Here is a 24,861-nt window from a genome sequence, read left to right on the forward strand (position 1 = left end):
AATATAAGGAAAACATTGAGTGCTGAAGAGCACTTTAGAAGTCAAACAAAGAAATACTTTGTTTAGTCACTAGGCTAAAACAAATGTTGAGGCATTTTTCACAAGTGATACAGACCTTCCCAAAGAACGTCCTCTTCTTTGTCTGCAGTTCTTGCAAGAGTGAGGTATTGTGAAAATATTGTTAAACAGACTCATAGAGAAGTTACCTGCCCCCTTTGATGAATAGCACCACGGACCTAAAATTAATTGCAAAAGTATGACCCCAGCTAACGAGATGGTCCTTATCTTTTTTCAGCACAAGAAGCACAAGTATTTTTCTGCTGGCTCGATATTTTACAAAAATGCCTAAAGTATTCTTAACTCAGTAGAAATCTGATTAAAAGGCTTCAAAGGCACAAAATAACATAAATTCTAAGATCTGGAAAATTTGAAGTTAAAACTAATTTCCTGCATTACTTTCTTTTTAAACGTTTATTTTCTTTTTTGCTTGGAAAAGAACAGCAAAAAATCTTTTCTCTGGCTTCTATCAGCATTTCTTAAAGCTGAATTACAATACCATTCTTTATAAGATGGCCAGTATACATCCCAGGTCAGATTAAATCAAATAAATATACCAAGGGCCATCAATTTAGAATTTTAAAAAAAGAAAAAAGAACAATGATACGGTATTGGGGGGAAAACACTGGAAAAATGATCATCCATGCAAGAGAATTAATGGATATTCACAAGGGCTTTGCTAATAACATGGGTTAATTACCGCTGCAACACACTAGGCTCAGTAAATAAAGCAGCAGTGCCATAAACACATGAAGATGAGAAACCCATCACTATAAGAACCAGCCAACGCCATCACCCTTGCCTCTGACCAGGAAATGGGAAGCTGTTTTCCAGCCCTTTCTGTAAAAGGAGGATTTCTAAACTTACCACCCAATCTGTGCAGGGTAATACATAAATACACTGACACAAAGGGCTAGTGAAGCATGGGGTGTCCAGCACTTACTCACCACTCCCATCCAACATTGATTCCATTAACTCAGAACACTTTTTTTGCTTACTCCAAGGAGAAAAATCAAACGTTACATAATCCACACTGTCTGGCTATTTCGACTATATATAGTTTGGGATATGTACAGTAGTTATTTAATTTTTAGAGAAATAGAATTAATCTGTTCACTTTAGTGACGTGATGGGCAAGGTCAAGAGACTCTACAGCTTAGGAACACTCACCCCTGAGTGCAGCTGGTTGTCACTTCCAGCAATTCACAAAGAAATCATCTGAAAGCCCCTACCTTTAAGGCTGCAGGTGTTTTCAACAGATTTACAGAGAAGAAACAGGAAGGAAAAGTAATACGAGCTCCAAGTCTGGAGTTTAAGGATTCCTTCTTAGAAAAATAAACTTAAAGACTCTGTTCACAGTTCTCAAATAAAATCACATCTAAAGTGACTTAGGCAAGCTCCCATCTTTTTAAAAAAAATTGCATCCACTCTGGTTTAGGCTTTTTGCTGTTGTTGTCACTGCATACATTTTTCCTTCCTGCCTATTTTTATCCCATGTATTTTTTGACATTATAGTATTACTTTTGGATAGTTGTATTTCAATTTACTTTTAGCTTTTAACAGGGAGAGATGAGGCAGAGGAAAGAAGCAAAACCCTGAAAAAGAAAGAGTAAACCTTACAAAATAAAACTTGCATAGCTCCAAACAGGAATCTTAAAACACAAATCTGTTTAATTTTGGATGTCTGGCTTTCCATGATCAGGCTGAAATTTACTGAACTGTTCCCTCCTCGCCTTGCCTGTTTTGGAGTGTTTCAATTGCCTTTCCTCCTTCCAGCAGCTGTGACAACTGTTAAAACAGTCAGTAAAATTAAGTCCGCTCTATAATCCTGTAGTCAATGTTACATTTTAATCAGAGGTTGAAAGGGAATCATGTGATGAGCACACATTTAGAATGATTAGACTGACACATATGTCAAAATGAGCAGATGTATTATTTTCATCTATTTATGCTATCAGTTAGTACTGCTATTAAATGTGAAACAAGCTTTCAAGTATTATGCTCTTTAATGTGCTGGCACATTTCCTAAAATAAAAAATACATAGTTATAGGTTAACATTTTAGGCTCTCCTAATGGTGGTCAATAAACTGCACGAATCTTTTAACAGCTTCCAAAGCAGAAATTGTCCAATATTCTCCTCTGAAACTGCATAACTCTGGTTTCATTTCAATGTATACTCACACGTGATGGGGTTTAACCCAGCACACTTTACTATGAATATTAATAGCACGTATAAATTCTGTGGTTTATTAATTGAGACAGAGAGGCAGATGCGTTACTAAGCATTAGATCTTTCTGTCTGTCCGGTGAACCACGTAACCATCAGAACTGCGTCCAAACAATAAATCTGTATTTTTTAAAGATGACTTTTAATTGAGCCAAAAAGAAAGCTAGTTTGAATCTTGCGCCAAAGCCAAAAGGACATGTGTCCTGATTTCATTTAAATGCGTCTGCTTTAAGAGGCTTATCTAAACTAATTATTCAAATTAGCTATAAGAAGTTAAATTCAAGGAAACTACAAAGAAGCCTGGGGGTGTGGGGGGGTTAAAGTTTGTTTTGTTTATTTATTTATGAGAGAAAGTTCAGAATTGGGTGAGCTTGGATAATGCATTCTTCCTGACATGAAGACATATGAAATTCTCCAGTGGGACAGCCTCCGGCGCGCTCACCTTCAAACTTTACTTGAGTGGGCAGTCCTACCTTTGTTTATTTTTCATTTTTATTTTCACACAACTTAAGGTTGTTTCTTCCTTGGAGTGTTTTCTACTGACGCAAGCACTGCCTTCCAACCTTTCAGTTCTTCCTAAATCCATCCCTCGGCTCATATCCCTTGTGTGAGCGTGTATGTGTGCAATCATGCATCCATACACGCGCACCCACACTCACACTCACACGCACGAGGAGCCACTGAGACTGCAAGTCACTTTTCATCCCTTGCTTAATTACAAACCAAGGCAATATGCAGTCACTAAGGACCGCTAGTGGACATCTACCTATAATGCACGACCTTCTCCTCTGGAGAGTTTTATATTTTCTTCACAATCTATAGAGAGAAACGTTTGCCAAGAGCCCTCTTTTCAGAATTATAACAGTTGGTATTACTGTAATGGGAAAGCAAAGCCATACAACTGACTCAACAGAAAGAGGAACCAGTGACAGCTCCCGTGATAAACTAATATTTCAACGGTGGGTTGAAATTAAGTTTATGACCCACTCATTTACACAAGAATGCCTAATTTACTCCTTTTACCCCCTACTCACATGTCCCCCACCTTGAGCGATGCAAATATATATATTTCCATGTGCATAAAGATATTAATAAATACCAATTAAACTGCATCTAAGGACAAAAGTACTTTTCTGCATTTTCTGGACACGATACATGAAACAAATCCACAATCTCAGCATTGTCTATTCAAGGGGAAATTTAGAAATCACTACTGTTTCTTCTTTAGTTTTTTTTTTTTTCCTCCCCTTAAATATTTATAATGTGTGAAAATCTCATGTTACTTAATGGACTGATTTGTCACTTAAGTGCTGACTTAATGCTAGCCATGCAAATAACATTATTCCAGCCCCGGACTGCACAGGGCTAGTTTTAAAATTGTTCTCTGAAGGAGAATTAGTAAATGTGCAATTTTGCCTCTAACTCTGCGCGGTAAGAAATGACAGGAAGCTGAAAATATCTGTCAAACTGCAAATACATAAGAGGCACTCAATAGTATAAATCATTTTGAATCCTGTATTTTAAAACATTTTTCTTTGGGAAAATGGGTCCTAGTAAAAGATGCATTTTAACAGTTCACTAAGCATTTGTGCCAAGTGCCTATTCTTAGCACCTGAATAAGAAGTGACTGTCACCCAGCTGTTTTACTGACAGTCACTGAGCTTTGCCTCAAAGGTAACACTGTAGTCAGAGAACAATTCTCGACTTACTGAATTAGGAGATCACCCTCCACACAAAAGGCACAAGACAGACACAAACAAGCGCTCGTGCGCAAGACATACCCAGGGCATTACCTGAATCCGTGCGCCAAGATCCATTCCGTCCACCCCACACTCTCACCCCCAGGACGAGTTTTAAAAAGGAAAGAAAAAGGTACCTACTCTTCCTCGTAGTGCAGGGAAAAAGATTCAGGAAGGCAAAGTTCTACCGAATCCATGTGCGACCGGCAACCATTATTTGCGCACCCCCGCTATAAATCAAAGTTTCCTTGACAGAGCAGAGCGCAATTAACACAAATGTTCTCCTGGTGACAAGCCTATAGGCACAGCCAGTTGGGACCAGAGCTCTCACACTCTCCTAATCAAGGACTTAAAGCCCCGATTGGAGCTTATTAATATGAAGTAGAGCTTAACATATGCAGTCCCACCGGCCCAGGCGCGCAGCCGATTGGGGGGTCTCCGCCCAATCAGGACGGAGGCGACTGGAGGCTGCGAGGCGCCGCGGAAGCAGGCAGGTACGGAGGGTGCAGAGACGCGAAGGGGCTGGCAACGGAACGGGAGAGAAAAAGACAGCGAGGACCAGAGAGCGAAACGCTGCCCGTAGATACTGGGCTCTGCCTTTTCTTTCTTTCTTTCTTTTTCTTTTTTCTTATCTTTTTTTCTCCCTACCCCCCGCCCCGGGAAGCGAGAAAAGAAACCTAACTAATTTAACCCTCTAAGCACTGGAGGGATGTGTCTTGGGTTTCTCACCTAAGATCTCTTTTGCCTTGCACAGAAGAACTCACGCAGACTCTCAGTTAATTTGGGAAAGGATTCTGCGGAAGGTAGAGAATGAAGTTTGTCCTGCCGTAGTCTGTGTTTTATTCCACGGGAGGGGGCTCCTTCTTATTTAGTGCTGTACTTTCTCATTGATCCGTCATCATGTCGTTGCCTGTTTCCCTGATCTCTACTGGGCATTAAAAAAAAAAAATATCCAAGACATGCTTTCTAAATTGTTCGGGCATGTGAAGTGGGATCGTCCTCTTTGAGGTGGAATGCAGTTTTACACAACTACAGAAGAGGAAAGCGTGCCTCAATGCAATTTACGAGAATGCCTATGTAAATTCTATGTGTAAACATTTCTTTACCTGCTTCTATCTCTCTACCTATAGATATACAATGCATAGCTTTTCAAAACAAAGGTAAACAACTGCAGAGCAAATTGGCTGCTCCAGTTTCAGGGGTGGGACACTGAGGGCCGTAGGGTAAGTAGTACATTGAAACCGTCTCAATGCATTTTGACAAAATAAAGACTGCTTTTTTTTTCTTTTTTCTTTCTTTTCTTTTTTTTTTTTTTTTGTGGGGAGAGCATTACTAACTGGCGCACTAAAAGTGTTCTTAGTCATATACTTATTTCAATGTAAGCTTCCAAACTGGGAGACATATACAAGTATATATGATTTTTACCCAAAACATTAGCTTTCAAATAAAATGCAGGTTATATAATTATAACATATAACACACGCTGAATGCTTTAAAAAATCAACCCAGAAACATTTTGTAAATCATCACACAGTCTGGTCATTATAAGGACGAGTTTCAAACAGAAGTGCTTTTTAAAGAAAAGAGAATATAAGAGAAGGGTCTTTTTTCTCCAACAGTGTATAAGCCTGTTTTTAGTTTCCATATAACAAAGAATTTTCTTAAGTCCTATTTTTAAATACAGGATTTTTTATACTAGCAAATGTACAATGGAATAGCTACCAGCTATTTATGACAAAGAGATAACTGCTACCTTATGACCCGAAATTTTGATATAATTCAGCTCTACTGCATATTAGTCCTACATGATATAAATAGTATAATCTTTGAGATCAAAATAAATTAGTTGAGATATCCAGTCTGTGTTAAATTTACTAGATCAGAACTCAGCTCAGTCTTTCAGCCTCTCAAATGTTCTAGGCCTTTAAAAAACAAAACACTAAACTAGAACAGCCACATTAACATTCAGAATATAAAAATGACAGATATGATTTGGTCCCCCCAACAGAAGAAAGCAATTTCCCTGCCATGTATTTAGCCATATCTAAGATATGGGCCTGATGCCTTTTATTTGTGGTCTAAATGCATACAAGTTTCTAGTGGAGAACTCACATAGCAAAAACTGTGCCTAAGAATACTGTACAAAAGCAGGTAGTAAAAGCTTAATTACCAGTAGCATTATGCTGTCTATATTGTTAAATGTGAACTCAGCAATTAAGATGTAAATTTGGTTGTGAGCAGTGAATTAAAAGAGCTTTGAGATGTAGAAAATCCAAGCATTCTGCAGACACCTCGGAAGGAAAAAAGAGATTTGTCTATTCAATTGAAAATGAGACATGTAATCATTTTATAATTCAAAAAAATAAATAAAAAGGCATTTGAAAAAGAAACATGATTTTTCTAAAATACAATAAAAGAAGTAGGGAAATATTGCTTCACAAAGACAGAAAAACATCTTTGGTTCAAAGATTCCTACCTTGATTTGTGAATAAACTAAAGTTCTCAGGGTAATTAATAAATCCAGTTGCATACATTTTTTTTAAAGATACAGCAAATAAAAGTTTCATTCTTATTTTGTCCAGGGACATTAAAAAATATATAAATTATTTAATGTACTCAATGGATCTTAATGTACTCAGCACATTCAGATCTGTACCTGTGCAGAATACTGTACTCTATTCAGTTTCTTTGCATTATCATCCTGTGACAGAACCTGCTTATTACTCCTTTGAAATGGCCTTTTAAAGACAAGATTTGCAGTCAGTTATTTACCGATGGACGATAAGTCACCACGTTTCATGAGAGTTATCTTTTATTTCCCAGAATTTTCTTATTTCTCGTAGGGTACTTATTTGACCCATTATGAACCATTTGACTGTGTTGGTATCTACTTTTAAACATATTTAGATTCATATTCATGTGTAAGTCTTTCTTCTGTGCTCACAGAGATCCATGTACAAACATACACCGTGTGATCACCACATATCTTTCGCTAACCGTATTTCATCTATGCAAGGTGCAGTGTCCATTGAACTAGCTTTCTGAATGACCAAAAGTGCACTAGGTTTGTAGAGCTGGTTTATTTTCCCTCGGGATCAATGTGTCACCTCTACAAGTCAAGGACCCAAGATTACACCTACTGTCTTGAATCCAGTTTAACCAATTGAAACTAATGTCTACTGCACTAAACTTGTGAGACAGCTTCCAGAATATTTTATAAACACACAGCATAGTCATCTCAAGAATCTTCCCTAGTCACAGAGCTTTTTCACCTTGAAGGAGGAAAGAGTGGATAATCACAGGAAATAAACACACCCTGTGCAATATTGAGCATAAGCCTTTAAGAATCTCAACTACAAAGGATGTGGGGGAAAAAAAAAAAAGCGCAAAACAAGTGAACAGATAAACAGCCTAGAATAAACACTTTTGCCCACCAGTCTATACACTTCACAATCTTACCACAAGGAGTCTACCCAAAGCAGGATAAATGGAACCAGACAAAAGGATCCCTATGAGTGTTTCACAAAGAATATTAACAAATTAGTTAATATCAGTCTATTAGGCATCAGACCCAGGGTCCACACGCATAGTTTCAATCTCTTCTTCTTTAAACAATGCAGCTTAATATCCAAACAACTTCATTCTCAGGCCCCAATGAAAGCACAGACACCAAGCAGAAAATATCCTTCATTTCCATTTGAAAGAATGAAATGGCAACAAACAAAACTCAAGTGGAAACAAAAGGTAAATTCCTGTTGTCTATACCAGACATTTTACTGTATTTGAGTCCGGAATCATTTCCTAAAACATTCTAACAGTGAATTCTTATGCTGCTAGAAGGTGATGAGAATGCTTAGTCCTGCTATCACTGCCTGCTAATAGCTATTTTTAGTCCCCATCTTCCTTTTCTGAAAATTAACAGGACTCATCTGTATGACAATGTTTATAGCTGCCACACTATTTCTGCAGCAAATCTTGATTTTATTTGCCACTTGTTAAATTTTGCAAACTAAACAAGGCATCACAAATCTAGATTTTCAAATTGCCTTGTAATCTACTTTTGCGTATCTTTTCAAGACCATAAAACCTTTGGAAAGCTATTTAACTTTTGGAACCATCTTCCCTGCTGCCTGTGATATATCGTGTGTAGTATGATAGACTATACTACAAAAAGCAAACCAAGACTTTTACAAGCTACTATCTTTAACTCCAAAAGAAAACCCACAAGGAACATCCCTGGAAAAAGAACCCTGAAGGACAAGCAGAGGCCTGGACCCCAGGTTCCCCTCTGCCCCCTCATGAGCTGTGTGCCTCGGTGCCGCTAGTTTCCTTACCTGTGCTTGGGGGTTTTTCTTTTTATGCTATAAACCTGCTTAAGAAGACACCTTCCCACTGGGAACATAAAGACATCTTTCGAAGTCAGTATGACTACTTTATATCACCACCAAACCTCTATCAATTCATCAAACCTCATTTTCTGTTGCCTTTCATTTCTAGGGCACAGGCTTTGATATTTAAATTATTGTCTCGCGAGAAGCAATCATTTCTACTGAAAGTGATCGCTTCCACAGAAACACTAATAAAAACCTTTCCTTCTGACAAACCTCTTGTCCTAGAAATCCATCCCATTCCCGAATTACTGAGTCTATGTAAAAAAAGCCCATTCTCTGGGGAGCGATTACCTCACCTCCATAATACACCAAACTCTTTTCCCCGTGTGTTTGTGAAAGTGTGGGGGGTGGGGTGGGGGGGGGGAGTGGGAGAGGAATCAAAGGAAGACAGAGAAACTAATAGAGGCAATTCGGTTTCTGTTTAATTAATTCAGGATTACTTCATTTTCATTCTGTCAAGCTAATCATATACCTGGTAAAATGTCAGTAAAAATTAAAGTATAAACTACAGTAGCTCCAACGGGAAAACTGACTCTAGTTACGTTGGATTTCCAACATACTTACCCTGATAAAATACCAACTGCATTTTTTCGTGTAATCTGCATGGCATGTATTTCCAGAGCAATAGTTAACATTTTGAGATTACACGTTAATAAATGAGTTGCAGTTATATTCTTTCCTGAATGTTCAGCACCGTGAGCTAAACGCAGAAAACATGCAAGGTCAATGCCCCGTTTTAGACCTTTTCAGGCAGCTGTAATATTATGATAATCAAGCTTAAAATATTCCTAGAGAAAGAGTAAATTCGCCTTTTCACTTGAAAGATGATTATGACAAACAATAAACCTAAGAGAGGACGAAATTCCCTATTTTTAAAAGCCGTAAATTGTTGGCTCAGTCGTGTGTGTGATCGTGTTGTCCAGAATAAAGGGTAGCTTGACTCTGAGAGGAAGGCAGCGGGAGGGCTGGGGAGAGAACAGGAGTAGGGGTGGAGCAAATAGGACAGATTTCAGGGTAAAAGCAATACTTGCTTTGATACTAGGAAAACGATCAAATGATCCATCTTAATCACTCCATTCAATGTATATTTGAAGCTAAAAAATGGATCTATCCATGACACATCAAAAAAGCACAAAAGTATTTCTTTCCTGACGTATTTGAACAACAACACTGTTTGAAACTTCTCTTTTCTTATTTGCTCCCATGAACCTTTTTGTCCATATTTTCCAAGGACCAGCAATGTTTTTTAAAGAGTGAGATATTCAGCATCTGGGGTCCATATAAAGAGGCTTAAAGAGGTGATTATGCTTTTTTTGGATCTTAGAACTCTCTGACATACTTCTGAGGTTCCTTTTCATAAATGAATACATTTGATACAAATCTGCTTCCCCCAGCAAATGCAGATGAATGAGGGGTGTGTGTGTTTGTCGTGCCTGGCAGAAGTCAGGTGACTGTGGAAAGCCTCTGGCCAGGTGGTAGTGACCTACTCTGGAGTCACGCCTTGGCTTCAGATTCCAACTCTGAGGGATAAGGCTTTGGACTTTAAGAGTCACATCGCCCACCTAAGTCTCAGTTTCTTCAGCTATTGAATGGGAGGAACAATAATAGCACCTTGTAAAATCATTATGGGGATTAAATGAGTTAAACCAATTTAGCACGGTATCCCGTCCTAGTTGGGGGGAACAAATGACTCAGTGGGCCAAGGACATTCCGCCTTGGGCCAGTTTTCCTAGCTTAAAAATTTACAGTACTCACTCCTTACACTTTCAAAAGTGCAGGGAACTCTGCTCAATATTCTGTAACAACCTAAATGGGAAAAGAATTTGGAAAAGAATAGGTACATGTATATGTACAACTGAATCACTTTGCTGTATACCTGAAACTAACGCAACATTGTTATTCAACTATACTCCAATAAAAAATAAAAATTATAAAGAAATACCCAGCACCCAGCCAATCAATCAATCAATCAATCAATTTCTATCGAAAAAGAAGTGGCTCAGTTTAGAGCATACATTTTACTGTCATCCTACACACAGTAAGCCCTCCATAAATGTTAACCATATTATTTTTAAATCTCACTAAATGAAAAAAGAGAAGAGACTGACATTGACAATTCATTTGGCCTTCATCTTTGACTAGTTCAAGGTACTTAATATAGAAAAGAAAATGAAGTGCAAATATTCCTCCAGTGACACTATCAATAATTTTTGCCATAAAATGATATGAACTGCTTGCTATAATACTGCCACATATATATTGTTTCCATGTAACGAGTGGGAAAAATTAAGGTTGCCCCCTCAAAGCTACCATCGCATTTTGGGCCTGAATATGAGGAAGAAAGACTTGACAAGTTAAGTAATTCTGCCGACTGGCCAAAGCATTCAGTTGTACATTGCTTACCAGCAAGAAGGGGAGAGAGAAATTGCTGCTTTTCTGTTCCTTTAAGACACTTCTTCCACAACCCTTCACCCTAGCAGGTCCATCAATAACAGCTGTTGATTTTATTACTATCCCTGGTACAAGCTCATTCACCCAGGAGTTCCTTTGATCAGATACCCCAAGGACTCAATTTCTTCACGAGGCTTTGCTCTTGTTACATTGAATGGCCACTAATCTACAGCAGAACAGAAGGTCTGGGCATCGGGGAATTACAGGTGAGGGGGAGACCATAGGGTTTTCAAGTTCAACCTGGTTAGCTTACAGGTGAGGAAAATAAGGCTCAGTGTGGTTAAGAGCCTTAACCCAGGTTACATACCCAGGTAGTAGAAAAGCTCCTATCAGAAAAGATTACATTTTCTCCCCTTTCCAGTGCTAACATAGTAACAAGCTACTAATGTAACTCTCACAGTTGTTGACTACATACCAGTGCATAGAACTCTGGCTGAGATCAGAGCCCTCTAAGGACAAAGGTCCCAAGTAAGAGCCAAGGGACATCTGATCCCAAGAGACAAATACCCAAGTATATGTCCATATTGTCCTCTACTTTCTCCAAAAGCTCAGAAAGATAAAAAAGAGTCACATTAAAAAAAGAAGTGGGTATGAATTAGTAGAGAGAAATTCTCTTTCTTCTCCCCAGGTAATTAGGTGTCCTTTTAGAGAAAATCTGACTATCATTTCTTTTAGGGATTCAGTTTTTATTAAACGGCCACTCCTCTTCCCACTCTAACCCCTACCTAACTCTCATTAGTGGAACTGTACCAGCTTTGGTGGTGTCCCCAGGGCCAGTAATGGAACTCGGTAAACATTCCTGTCAATGTGGCACGCGAGCCTCTCACTGCTGTGGCCTCTCCCGCTGCGGAGCACAGGCTCCGGACGCGCGGGCTCAGCGGCCATGGCCCACGGGCCCGGGCTCAGCGACCATGGCCCACGGGCCCAGCCGCTCCGCGGCATGTGGGATCTTCCCGGACCGGGGCACGAACCCGCGTCCCCCGCATCGGCAGGCGGACTCTCAACCACTGCGCCACCAGGGAAGCCCTTGTGTGTCTTAATTCAGTTGGATTATTAGAGTAACGTAGGGAAATTTTAAAAGATAAAGTGATTTTAAAACAGTAAATGGAGAAGAGGGAGGTAGAAAAAGACAAAGGCGGGAGAGGCCGCAACAGAGGGAGGCCCGCATACCAACAAAAAAAAATTTTAAAAAAAAACAAACAAACAAAACAGTAAATGGAGAAGAGGGAGGTAGAAAAAGACAAAAGGGAAGAAAGGTGAGAGGTCACAGCCTGCTCTACCAACGTATTCTAGCATTTCCTCACCACTTATTCTTCGAAGAGTTAAGAAGGGGAAGCTTGGAATGATCACTTTCTTTCTCATCTTTCTATTGTTCTGTTTTCCAAATATTCATATCGACTAAGTACTGGACAATGAAAAACAATATTTATTATCAAAACAAAAGCAAGCAAACAAACAAAACTGCCATATTAGGACCTAAAACTGTGACCCTTACCAGGGTAACATGAAAACATTTTCTTATTTAACCTGACAGAAATGCATTTAAATGTCATGATATCCCAGATATGTCCTGAAAATAAATACTTCTTTTATAAAAGCATTCAAAACTGGCCCTTGTATGCAAGATACAATTTTCGATATTAAGGATTCTAGGGTTTCCTTGGTTGGTTAAATGTGGTCAGGGATCCCATGAAGGGCCACACATCTTCTATTTCTATGTGGTCTTATGCCGGAGCAGCACAGAACACTGAATACTTTCAGCAATGATTTCTCTTCTTACGGGAGAGGAAGAAGGGAATTAATTCATCAGCAGAAAAAGGCAAAGGTCTTGCCTCTAGGCCACTTTCTACCTCTCTTTGCTGCCCGTAATTCTTTAACCAAGTCCTGTGTGTTCTGTTTGGTGGTTTCATTCCAAGAGGAAGACATAGATGAGAACATACAACTTTGCATCCTATCAGGGAGAGCCAAAAAGAATCTTCTAGAAAACCACACTCTCGATGCAAAAGAGAGTGAGACAAAGAATTCCTTTCTCATCTGCTAGTAGATGATAATAACAGGAATGGTGACAGGGAGGGGGACATGAGGACAATACTCACATTAAAACCCCGGGGGCTCTTATCTTGCCTGTAGTTTGTCCCTAAGTGCACAGCTATTTGTATCACAGCTTTATCCAATCAAACTTTGTGTTACAGAAAAGCAAGTAACATAATTAAAGACACCGTTTTTTTCTGGAGTTCAGTTACCACTTGAATTAGAAAACTAAATAAATCAAAGACGATTTTCATTAGTGAGAAAAGAAACAGATTAATTCGCCCTTCGATAAATTGGAACACCAAATAAAGAAGTAACATTTAACAAAGGAAGAAGGTTTTTCAATCTTCACGGCTTTAAAATACAGCCAGGTAGAAAAGTTTAGCTGTTTAGAAAATTTTCTAATATAATAGGTAGAATTGCTAATATTTTTGCTATAATTTAACATTAACAAAAGCTGTTTCACACAAGCATCTTTTGTTCCTCACAGCAACCCCGTGAAGCAGGGAGAAACTCCATTATTATCATCCCCATTTTACAGATGACAAAACTGAGGTCTGAAGAATTTATTCGATTTGCCCAAAGACATTTGGTTGTTAGGCTGCAAAGTCAGGACCTGAATTTCTCGTTTTTTAACTTCTACATCTCTTGTGCTCCTAATCTCTGTTTCCCATAAATCTTGATGCGTCCTCTTAAAAAAGACACGCAGGAAGTATGGAAAAGCATTCACTAGTATGCATTTTTGTCCACCAACAAATAGTTTTGTTTTAGGAAAGTGGAATAAACCTGCTTTTACCAATTATACACCTTATTCTTCCTTCCTCACTGAGGAAACACACCTTTTGGATGCCTGACCTGTACTGCCCTGTGTAAGTTTCCTGGGATAGACACATATAACGCTGGTGAGAATTTAAAGTACAAAAAGGAAAACTGAAGTCTCCTTCTCCCTTCTCTGTCAACTGGTTTCACTCAGAAAGCTTTGGTCTACCTCCTCATTGATTAGTTTCTCTACCCCAAGTTTCACAGTAATGCAACCATAGTCGAATTCTAGAATATCTAAGCCAGGGAACAGAGACCTAAGAAGGAGCAAAACGATTCTTCATTTAAAAAGAAGCAACAATTGGTAAAGATTTAAATGAAGTTTAAAAAATCACCTTATTTGCCTGGAATGTTTCCAAGATTTCCTCATTAGTAAAAAAGAACTGTGATCAACCTATATAATGTAATAGCTTTATAAACATCAGCGTTCTTTTCTGAATTATTCTATTTCATCTCTCAAATCTTTCCAGAATGCTGTAGAAGGGGACTGCATTGCATACTGCCAGGTGCTCCTGGGCCTGCGTACATTATTGCTAAGAAGATCTTGGAAGGAAACATGGCCACATTTTGTTTTCTCTATTAGCAAAGATGATTAAATGAGACAATATTAGCTTTAATGGGCTCTTTCTGTGGTTAGAGCTTTCCAGTTCAGCCCCACCATTGGCCTCATTTCCATCGATTGAGCCGTTAGTCCTATTCAATTATTCAATCCCAATCAATATTTTGAGATGTACAGAATGTAAATGTAAACATTCTGTTTATTTTTCACCAGACTTAATTCCTGTACTCTTACTGGGGGAGAAAGTTACATATTTATAAATAAACTCTCTAGTATTGCAAAGAAGGTGTTCCTCTCCTTTAATTCTGGCTCTCATTTGGTCAGCTACGGTGTTTAGCAAAACAATCCACAGGGTAGAGAGAACACCCTTCCAGTCCTTTGAGGCTACCTGAGATGCCTCTTCCTCTCTAAGCCTCCTTCAGGGGTCCCCAGGCAGAATCAATGGCTCTCTTCTCTGTGTCCCACAATGCTTTGCACTAACGGGTCTAACTGGCTTGTATCAAGGTAGGTTGTCCTATGTCTCTATGCTTTCCATTTAGTAATCTTCTTGATGGCCTTTAATCATCTGGGCTCTGTCTAGTACTGTAATCTGGACATTTAAGGCCTCAATAAATATTTTCCCAAGAGATAGCTGATTTGGGCAAAAATTGTCACATTCATGCTGATTGACTTTTTTTTTTTTTTTGGAAATGAGTTTCAATGTTTCTCTAAAGAAATCCTGCCACTATTTTAATGGAGCTAATATATTTATTCTTCCACAATGAACTACTCATTAAATGAAACTGTATTTTGACTTATGCGGGAAGGAGTATTGTTATTGCTGAATTCCATCCCCCTCACCCCACCCAGTAGATAAAAAGAAAAGGTTGACGGTATTTTTTAGTGTTCACTTTTTACTTAAGAAAGGATTGCACAGTGGTGGCAAAACCCTGCCTTCTCCTCACCTTTGCCATCCATGAGAAAGCTTTTAGAACAACTGTTTATAAGTTTTGAATCCTTAAAATCATATTGATAAATAAATCTACAACCTTAGGTGACACTGAGTGGTCTCAGTTGAGTGGATTATTTACCCAAGAGCTTGATTCTCTGCGTCACTGTACTCATCTCTTCTTGAGAAAGACAACAGGAAGAAAACTTCCCAAGGGGCAGTTCCCGGTGTATTAATGAGTCACCTTTCTAGACTGCATAATCCATCCAAACTCTGATGCTTCTAAAGCACTGAAGAGAATTTTAACACCAATATTTATCCCCTCAAGTTAAAGTCAAGCTGAATTTTAGGGGAGCAGTAAGAAGATCTCTGAAGTTCCCCCATCCTGCCCAGAGATGTGAGATATTGTGGAAAGGACACTTGAGGAGTAAGTGTTCTTCTCCACCATCTGTGACCTTGGGGTTGGCCTTTCATCTCATTGGGCTTCCGTGAATAACGGGATTGGACTAGCGCAGTGGTTCTCAAAGTGTGGATCCCAGACTAGCAGAATCTGCATCAACTGCAAGCTGGCTAGAAATGCCAGTTCTCAGGCCCCGCCCTGGACCTACTGAATTGGAGATCTGGTGGAGGGGGATTGGACCTGAGAACTCTGTGTTGTAACAAAACCTCAAAGTGATTCTGGTACCTAAACGTGAGGACCGCTGGGCTAAAGGATCTCTATTGGATGCACCGAGCTAATGAATAAAGTCACACAAAACGAAAGCCAAAATAAGCAAATAAGTACACTGCTGCTGACTGCGAAGGCTAATTCCCAGGCACGACCGCGGCTCCTGAGCTTTGAGAATACGCTAAGTTCAGTGTTTTTTTTCAGTTAGTATAGGTAAACTTTTCTTCTCAGCGGTTTACACTGCAAGACCTGCAGTAAAAACCTTAAAATTGTGAGAGAACAATACGGTGACCCAGAGAGCTACGGACACAGTGGTTCATTCCTTCCTTTGGGTCTGGCTTCCGCCATTCTTTAGCTGATGGACTGGTAGGCTGCTGGATTAAATGCTTCTCTGCCTCAGTTTCCTCGGTTTTAAAATGGCGGTGACCCTAACCTCCTATTGGTGTTCAGAAGAGCCAGTGGAAGGGTCTCTATAGAGCAGTGGTTTGAAAACTCTTGCTTCCCCAGGCTACCCTTCAGCCAACCAATTTGTAATCTTTGGCATCAGGAGTGTTAAAATCTCCTGGTGAATTCAATATGCTGCCAAAGTTGAGACTTGAGAACCACTGGTAAATTGCTTAGCACAGGAGCTGGAATCATTATTTTATCATTATTGAACCATATAAAGGAAGTGTAAGTGAAAGCCTCCAGTTGCCTATTGGATGGCTTAGGCGCAGTCCTGGTTCTTCAGCTTATTGGCAAGCACCTGAATTATTTCGTCTTAGCGTTATCACCTGCAAGAACAATCAACAAGAGGGGAGAGAAGATAAAAAAAATACCCGCCCTGCTTACTTCACATGGTTACTGTAAACACAGACGAGGTCATGTAAATCCGAGGCCACTGTAAACTACGCACATGTAAGAAAAGATTATTCTTACATACACCCCCTAAACACTATTTCTAACCTACGGACATCTCAGTGGCCTACGTTACATGTCAAGTCACTAAATGCAAGTGACTGCTAGACCTTCAGCTGGTCCTGCTGAAGAGGAATCCCCTTTTTTGTTGTTGAGACCATGCTAATATCCCAAAGCCCAAGGGTAATCACAGAATGAGAGAACCTGGATCCACACTAAAGTCACCTGGGGCGTTGACAACTATAGAAGCCTGAATCTCACCCAAATTCCCCGAGTCAGAATCTCTGAGATACACACAGTGCTATTTTGGGGAAGAGGTCCACTGGTGGTTCCAAACTGCAAGCAAGATCGAGAAAGAGAGAAAAAAAGAGGTGGCATTAAGCAATGGGAAAGTGGCTCCGGGTACGCTGAAAAGCATTTGCAGGCCTCAAATTTCGTGTGACGTAATGCTGAGGAGCTAAACTTTCACAGAGCCATCCGTTTATGAAATTTAACTAAAATGAGTGCAATGCCGCCAAGCACCTAGGAGAAAACCGTGAACCACGTGTTCTGTCACTGAGGTGCTCGGTATAATTTAAAAGTCTACCTTAACACGGTGCTTTAGACTAAAAACAGATGTGAGACGCTTAAAATATTAACGTGGGACCATAAACAATAAAATTTACTCTTCATTTTCTTCCTTAAATTCTTAGGCATCGTTCGAATGGTTTCACAGCAAATGTGGATGATTTTTCTCACAGATGATAGCGGTCAAATGGAATTTAATGTGGGAGAAAAAACGTAGAATGAGTGGGGGGCAGGGCAGTAAACAGAGATACCAGATGCCAGAGCTGAGAGGTAAAAAAAACAGCTCCCTTATAAGGAAAAAGTTCTAGAACTTGCAAACTCCTGGCAGATTCCTGAACATACAGCCCCATATCTCACTTCTCTCTGCTTTTCCCCAGTCCTTCTGTTTAGCAAAATCCTACTTATCCTTTTTTTTTTTTTTTTTTGTGGTACGCGGGCCTCCCCCTGCTGTGGCCTCTCCCGTTGCGGAGCACAGGCTCCGGACGCGCAGGCCCAGCGGCCATGGCTCACGGGCCCAGCCGCTCCGCGGCATGTGGGATCCTCCCAGACCGGGGCGCGAACCCGGTTCCCCTGCATCGGCAGGCGGACGCGCAACCACTGCGCCACCAGGGAAGCCCCCTACTTATCCTTAATACTTAGTTCTCCCTGGGGAGGTCAGAGGAGGCTTCTTATGGGACAGAGACCCCACCATCCTTCTAGCGCCTCCACTAACCAAATGCTATTGACTTTTTCCTTATATTTGCCTGATTTTCCCATGACTATAAGCTTCTTGAGAATAAAACTCGTGTCCTGTTCATCTTTATAAATAACCCCAGCTTCTTAGGACAAGTGCACAAAAGGTGATCTCCAAAGACTCATTCAACTGAACTAAAAAGCTGTCTGGCTGTGTGAAACATGAAGGGATTCCTAAAAAGGCAAGAATAAGATGTCATAAAACTATAGCTTTAATTTTTAAAATAATTTTTAATTATTACATTAAAATTTTTTAAAGATTTTTTTTTGATGTGGACCATTTTTAAAGTCTTTATTGAATTTCGTTCCAATATTGCTTCTGTTTTATGGTTTTTTGGCCATGAGGCATGTGGGATCTTAGCTCCCCGACCAGGGATTGAACCCGCACCCCCTGCATTAGAAGGTGAAGTCTTAACCACTGGACCGCCAGGAAAGTCCCTAAGTTAAATTTTTTTTTTTTTTTTTTTGCGGCATGCGGGCCTCTCACTGCTGTGGCCTCTCCCTTCCCGGACCGGGGCACGCACCTGTGTCCCCTGCATCGGCAGGCGGACTCTCAACCACTGTGCCACCAGGGAAGCCCCCTAAGTTAAATTTTTAATAATTTTTTTTTTAGCAAAGAAGCTTCCTGTACATAAGCTGCCTTTGGTGATCTTTCAGACTTTCTACTTGAGGTTGAGCAGCAGAGCTGCCCAGGGCCCTTGCCCAGTGGATTTAAATGGTAGGTGCTTTGAGATGCTAAGTCTTGATTCTCTAGGGACTGGCATATGTGATCTATACAGGTGGTTCTCAAAGTGAAGCATCCCTGTTACTTGGAAACTGATCATGTCAATTTCAGACCCCAACTGGAGAAACCCTGAGGGCGGGGCCCAGCAATCTGTGTCTTATCAAATCTTCCAGGCGATTTTAATGCATGTTCAAGTTTGAGACCCCCCTGGTCCAAAAGAGAGGATTTCGAAGAAAAATGAAAAAGCAACCTCTTTTCAAAGTCAGTTTCTATCTGGGCCATGGAGTCCCAAACTCAGATGAGCAAGTGTTTCAGAACAGATGAAGACACAGCTACACTTAAAGTTCCCACTTCTGGCCCCTGAGGAGAATGCACATAACAAACCTGTCTCTTTTCGGCACTCTATCCAGCCAGCTGCCTTCATCTTTCACTATTTTTCCCTGTAGATTGTCTTGTACATGTGGCCACATCTTAAGTCTTCACTGACTCCTGACCTCGGGAATGTTAGCCCCTTCCCGGCTGAAGAACACCCTTTGGATCACTGACTTGCTATATTATTCTATGTTTAATAGGCCTGACCTGTGCAATATTTTTTATCTGCCTAGAGTCCTAGCTCTAAATTCTCTATTTTGAATGAATACTGATTTTGTGACATGAAGTCTGCTATATAATGAAATGCAAACAATGAAAAGACTAAATCAGTTTACAAAAAATCTATTTGTCAAACAGTGTGGCAACGTTCCCAATTTAGTCTGGGCCGTTCATGCAGCTCTTGATAAGGGAGTTAAAAACGTAGCTGTTCGCCAAATGAAAATAAAAGCATCTGCACCACAGATATATTTTCCTTTCAAAAGTCTTTGTTGTAACTTGTAGCTAATTAAATGCCCTCACATGAGATGTACACACACAGCAAAATCAGAGAATTTTCTTAACAAGGGAGCTTGGGTTAAGAAAGAGAGCAACGCTAACTTACTACATACATCCTTATATTACATTTACATTTCTATACAGCTTCATCAGCCTGACAGAAAAAAGCAGAAGGGGGGGGCTTTTTTGTTCAATTTTGGACTAGAGAGATTTCTAAGCCCTGCAAAGGAACGTGCTTAACATTAAAAAAAAGAAGAAGAAGAAAGAAATAGTAACCCTGCCTTAGATTTTTGTAGAAAAATAATGCTTTCCACACACCTTTCTATATACCCAGCTGAGTAACTAAAAAATGATTGAGAACTTAAAGGGTTCAAATTTTTATTTGTAACTATTTTCTTCACTCCTAGAGCTTATTTGCAGGCAGAGGTGTTCCGTATTAAACTTGACATTTATTGGAGTGGTTTTGAACTTACCATGTCACACTTATCAATATGGGATTTAATATGGATTGACATTCTTTAGTTTTTCCACCTTCTGAATGTAACTATTTCATTGGTCAGAATTTAAAGTGTTAATTTTCAGTTGAAAAATATTTGAATCGTTTAAAAAATGGATTCTCCACTATAACTGGCACTGAGTTATCACAGTTTCTAGCCTGTGCCTTCTCTCACAATCCTGTCCCCCTATGGGAAGGCTGTCCCACATAACAGAATCACATGGAACATACAAACAGAACACTGTCCACACAGAGGAGCTGTTACTAGAGAACTGAATGCTCTTTGGGGTCAGTGTAATATATAATTATTTCTTTACACCTACACATCTTTTTTCACCTGGAAACTCAGAAAGATCACCTCCTCCCTGGAGGCTTCTCTTATTGTGCCATCCTTTTGTGTTTTCATATCTGTTTGTACATAATTGTATCTCTCCCGTTAAACTGTGAGCTCCTTGAAGGCAGGAACCCTGTCTCAATCATCTCCAAAATGCTTGGAACACAGCTCAGGGCCTGGCAGAGAATAGAGGTTCAACAGCTGTCTATGGAATAAATGAATAAACACAAGCACAACAGGGCACCTGCCCTTTGAGCTTTGAATTGTTACTCTTACGAGAGACAGTAATTTATACAACCCTTTTAGTCATCAAAAAAATACCACGATTTTGCATATGAGTGCTTGGAATAAATTTGTACGTTTATAAGACCTATTGGTTCTAACCTTAAATCATCTCTGTGTTCTCAAAGCTTTCGGCCTGAATCTCCTAACTAGGGGTTTAACTGATCTCCCTCCCTCCATTTTTCTACATCTTTCTAATCCACCTCATGCTGTTCCCAAGCATCGCACCCCATGTTATCCATGGCTGCACAACAAAACCAAGATTTCTGTAACCTGAGATTCACGTCTGCTCACAATCTGACCTAAATCCTCTTTCCTAGCATATTTCTCACAATTCTGCTTCTAGAAACCGAGGGATGATAATCCCGGATTAACCCGGACATACGGAACGCACTCCTATTTCCAGGAGTTGTTTTTTTTTTTTTTTTTCTTTTTAAAAAACTTATTTATTTATTTATTTATGGCTGCGTTGGGTCTTCGTTGCTGCGTGCGGGCTCTCTCCAGTTGCGGCGAGCAGGGGCTACTCTTCGTTGCGGTGCGTGGGCTTCTCATTGCGGTTGCTCCTCTTGTTGCGGAGCACGGGCTCCAGGCGCACGTGCTTCAGTATTTGTGGCACACGGGCTCAGCAGTCATGGCACGTGGGCCCAGTAGTTGTAGCGCACAGGCTTAGTCGCTCCGCGGCACGTGGGATCTTCCCGGACCGGGGCTCGAACCCGTGTCCCCTGCATTGGCAGGCGGATTCTTAACCACTGCGCCACCAGGGAAGTCCCTATTTCCAGGAGTTTTGCCCCAGCTCTTCCCACCATCCCTCTGCAATGCTCTTCATAGATGCGCTACGTCTTTCCAAAGTAGGTTAGAGCCTTAGGAAAGGAGGACATGGCCAATTCTCCTTGGGAGAGGGGAGAGAAGGTAGCAGGTTTTCTGAGCTAAGCCTTAAAAGATAGTTGGAGGAGGAAGGATTCAGGGTACATGGCTCTTTAAAGACAGAAGAGAAGCATAGATAGAATCATAGTTCTTCAACAGACTGGAAGCTCCCTGAGGACAGGAGCTGCCTGGCTCATCTTAATAGCCCCAACAGTACCTATCAGAGTGCCTTGTATGCAGAAGTTGACCAACAAATATTTCTTTAATGAGCCTTTATCCATTCCTGCACTAACTCCCTCCAAACCTTAATGTGGTATCTTGCATATAGTAGGTACTCAATAAATATCAGTTAAATGAATGAATGACTTCGTAATCTTCCAGTTCTTTGAAAAATGCAAAAGTGGGGAAAAGGACGGAGTGAATAAAATTTCAGTCGCTAGAAAAAATTCTTAAGAAGAAATGTTAATGGTTAGGAACACAAAATATGCGTATTTTATTTACACACCAAAAATAAACTGTATTTAAAAACTAGTTAAAATGTTGTATTCACATCGCCCTCTGGTGTTGGACTCTCCCAGAAAACAAAACAAAACCAAACCTCAAAATTATAGTTTGGGAAGATTTTTCTCTCAAAAAAAAGGATTCTACCTTTCGTGGTAATTGCAGCATGCGGTGTTGAATGAGAAGGGTAGTGTCTTTCAACTTTGCTCCAGTTATGAATTCTTAACTCCAACAAGGTGTGGAGCCTCCAGTATATTTGCTGAATGGAGTGAATTCCTCCTTTTGCTAAAGTCACAAGCTTACCATGAGAGTCATTAGAGACCAATGGAATAAGGCTGCTAGCTGTACTACAGGGCTTTGCAGGAAAGGTGTGCTTTAAAACCGCACCAACCCCTTCCCTGGTGGCACAGTGGTTAAGAATTCGCCTGCCAATGCAGGGGACACGGGTTCGAGCCCTGGTCCGGGAAGATCCCACATGCCGCGGAGCAGCTAAGCCCTTGCCCCACAACTACTGAGCCTGCGCTCTAGAGCCCGCGAGCCACAGCTACTGAGCCCGCGTGCCACAACTACTGAAGCCCACATGCCTAGAGCCCGCGCTCCGCAACAAGAGAAGCCACCACAATGAGAAGCCCGCACACTGCAACGAAGAGTAGCCCCTGCTCTCCGCAACTAGAGAAAGCCTGCACGCAGACAAAAATTAAATAAGTAAATAAAAATAAAAATAAAACCCCACCAAGACATGACTTTGCACCAGCAGCATACAATGAAAGTTTATCCCTTTGGCAAATTTTGCCAAGTATGAGAAAAGTTGTTGGGCGGAGAACAAAAGTTCCGACACAGGCACAGTCTATTCATCTGCTATTAGTTTTAGGAGAGAGTGCCAAGGTGGCTGAAATAAAACAAAACACCATCCTCAAAGTGACTCTTGGTATCACGAAGAGAACCCTGGAATAAATATCTCATAAGTATTACAACCATTTTTTTGGCTATGGCGTAAAGTTCAGTAAATCCCTCATGTTAAAAATATAAAGTTATTGGTCTTCAGGGTAATTTAAGTTGGAGAGCTGGTTTAAGTTTTCCCAAAACTAAGAGGATATTTGAAAGAAGTCTTAGACCCAGAAACACAAACTAGAAACAGATCTTAGCATGATTCCTTTTCATTTTTGCCTAGGAAGCTGATCACCACAAAGAGCTTTAACCATCCTTACCATCTTCCCTGTCACCACCATCATCATTACTGTGGGTACCAGCACTGTCATCACCATCAAAGTTGCTAAGGATCACAGGTTTATGATGTGCTAGCACCATGCTCAACAACTGACATAATTTAGCTCATCTGAAGCTCACAATAATCTTCATAATATGCCAATTTTACCGAAACTGAGGCTGCATAACTTCCTGCAACTTCTGTATGAGCTAAGTGGCAAAAACAATTCTAACCCTGCTCATGGGACTCTTAACCTGTGCTATTAACCGTTCTATTTACTACCATTAGGTACCAGCCCTGCCTTTACCTGCAATGGCTCTGAATATGGTGCCACGTGGAGTGTGGTTCTGTTCATTTATTTGCTGCATCCCTCCTTTTATCCAAGGTGCTGATAGGAAGGCTCGACAGGGTTAAGTGCTTGAAGGGAACAAAGTTAAAGAGATCAATCTTGGGGGTTCAAAAAAAAAAAAAAAGAGAGAGCAATCTTGGGTGGACAAGGAGCCATGAGGGTAAGAAAGGCACTGTCTGCTAGAGTCTCTTTTACTTTGTGTCTGAACAAATGGCAATACAATAAAGAATACTAAACTTCAGGGCATCAAATCAATTTACTTATTTATACTATACTCGGCAAGCATTTATCACATTGTTGTTAGCACTGCACTAGGCACTAAACAAAACATTTTCACACCAGAGAAATGCAAGCCCACATCCCTTCCTTAGAAAGTAAACATCAACAGTACTCTATTCATAGAGTAACTCCTTGGATGTTTGAACCAAATCTCTGATCTCATCTGAGTCTGGTCCTGAACACTTGGGTATGCACACACACACATACCCCTCTCAACATACTCCTAGAAGCAAAGGTCCAACAATGCCAGCAATCCATAAATTTTAGTCGAAGACTTTCAAATTACATGCAACAATTTTTACAAAACTGAGTTTAAGAAATGCACACACATAGGACGTATAGAGGTTATTCCTACCTGGCAATGCATGCTGTGTTACCTACGAGTAGTCTCTTTTTGGCTACAAATGTGTCCCATCTTCCATCTGTTCTTCTAGCAATGCTGCGGGCCTACTGCCACTGCAGCGACATCAGCCTTCATGATGTCATCTGACGAGGTTTTCTCCAGTACCCGTTTGTTTCACTCTCCAGGTGAGATCAGGCAAGTATAGTTTTCTGTCGTTTTCTGAGCAGGTTTTAATTGGGGTTCCACATTAGCAAAAGTTTCTGCTCTATTTACCAGAGCTTGCAGCCTACTTAGCTAGGGTCAAAAAGAGAATCTAAAGTTCCTCAAGAAATCGTTGGCTGAGCCATCAGAGGACTTGGCACAGGGCCTGAAGTTTCCTTTTATAACCAGTTATCATTCAGAGGTGTGTCTATTAAAGATACACCTCCCTGAATTGTCCCATCTTTTTTTGAATTTTGCTTTCCCTTCTTTCATTTATTTAAGACATATTTATCCAGTACCTGCTCTGTTCCAGACACTGTGTGAGACCCAGGGATCTCTACTCCCCTT

General features: G+C 40.4%; 1 protein-coding gene across 31 annotated transcripts in view; it reads right to left on the reverse strand.

Moving 5' to 3' along the window:
• The window catches only part of ESRRG (estrogen related receptor gamma), a 665,923-nt gene that overhangs the window by 216,283 nt on the left and 424,779 nt on the right, over positions 1-24,861 (reverse strand). The window contains exon 2 of one of the 31 annotated variants that reach the window (XM_028488327.2): positions 23,649-23,758. The exons of 25 other annotated variants lie outside the window; for them this stretch is intronic. Coding sequence is in view for 2 of the 6 variants with exons in the window: in XM_028488305.2 (XP_028344106.1) it covers positions 4,166-4,221 (56 nt within the window). In the remaining 4 variants the exon portion in view is untranslated. Of the gene's footprint in view, positions 1-4,078; positions 4,109-4,165; positions 6,329-16,992; positions 18,572-23,648; positions 24,165-24,861 lie in introns of those variants that run through there. 5 more of the 31 variants (XM_028488326.2, XM_028488329.2, XM_028488305.2 and 2 more) reach the window with 5 other exon arrangements.

Source organism: Physeter macrocephalus, chromosome 4, assembly GCF_002837175.3.
Source record: "Physeter macrocephalus isolate SW-GA chromosome 4, ASM283717v5, whole genome shotgun sequence".
Lineage (NCBI taxonomy): Eukaryota > Metazoa > Chordata > Mammalia > Artiodactyla > Physeteridae > Physeter > Physeter macrocephalus.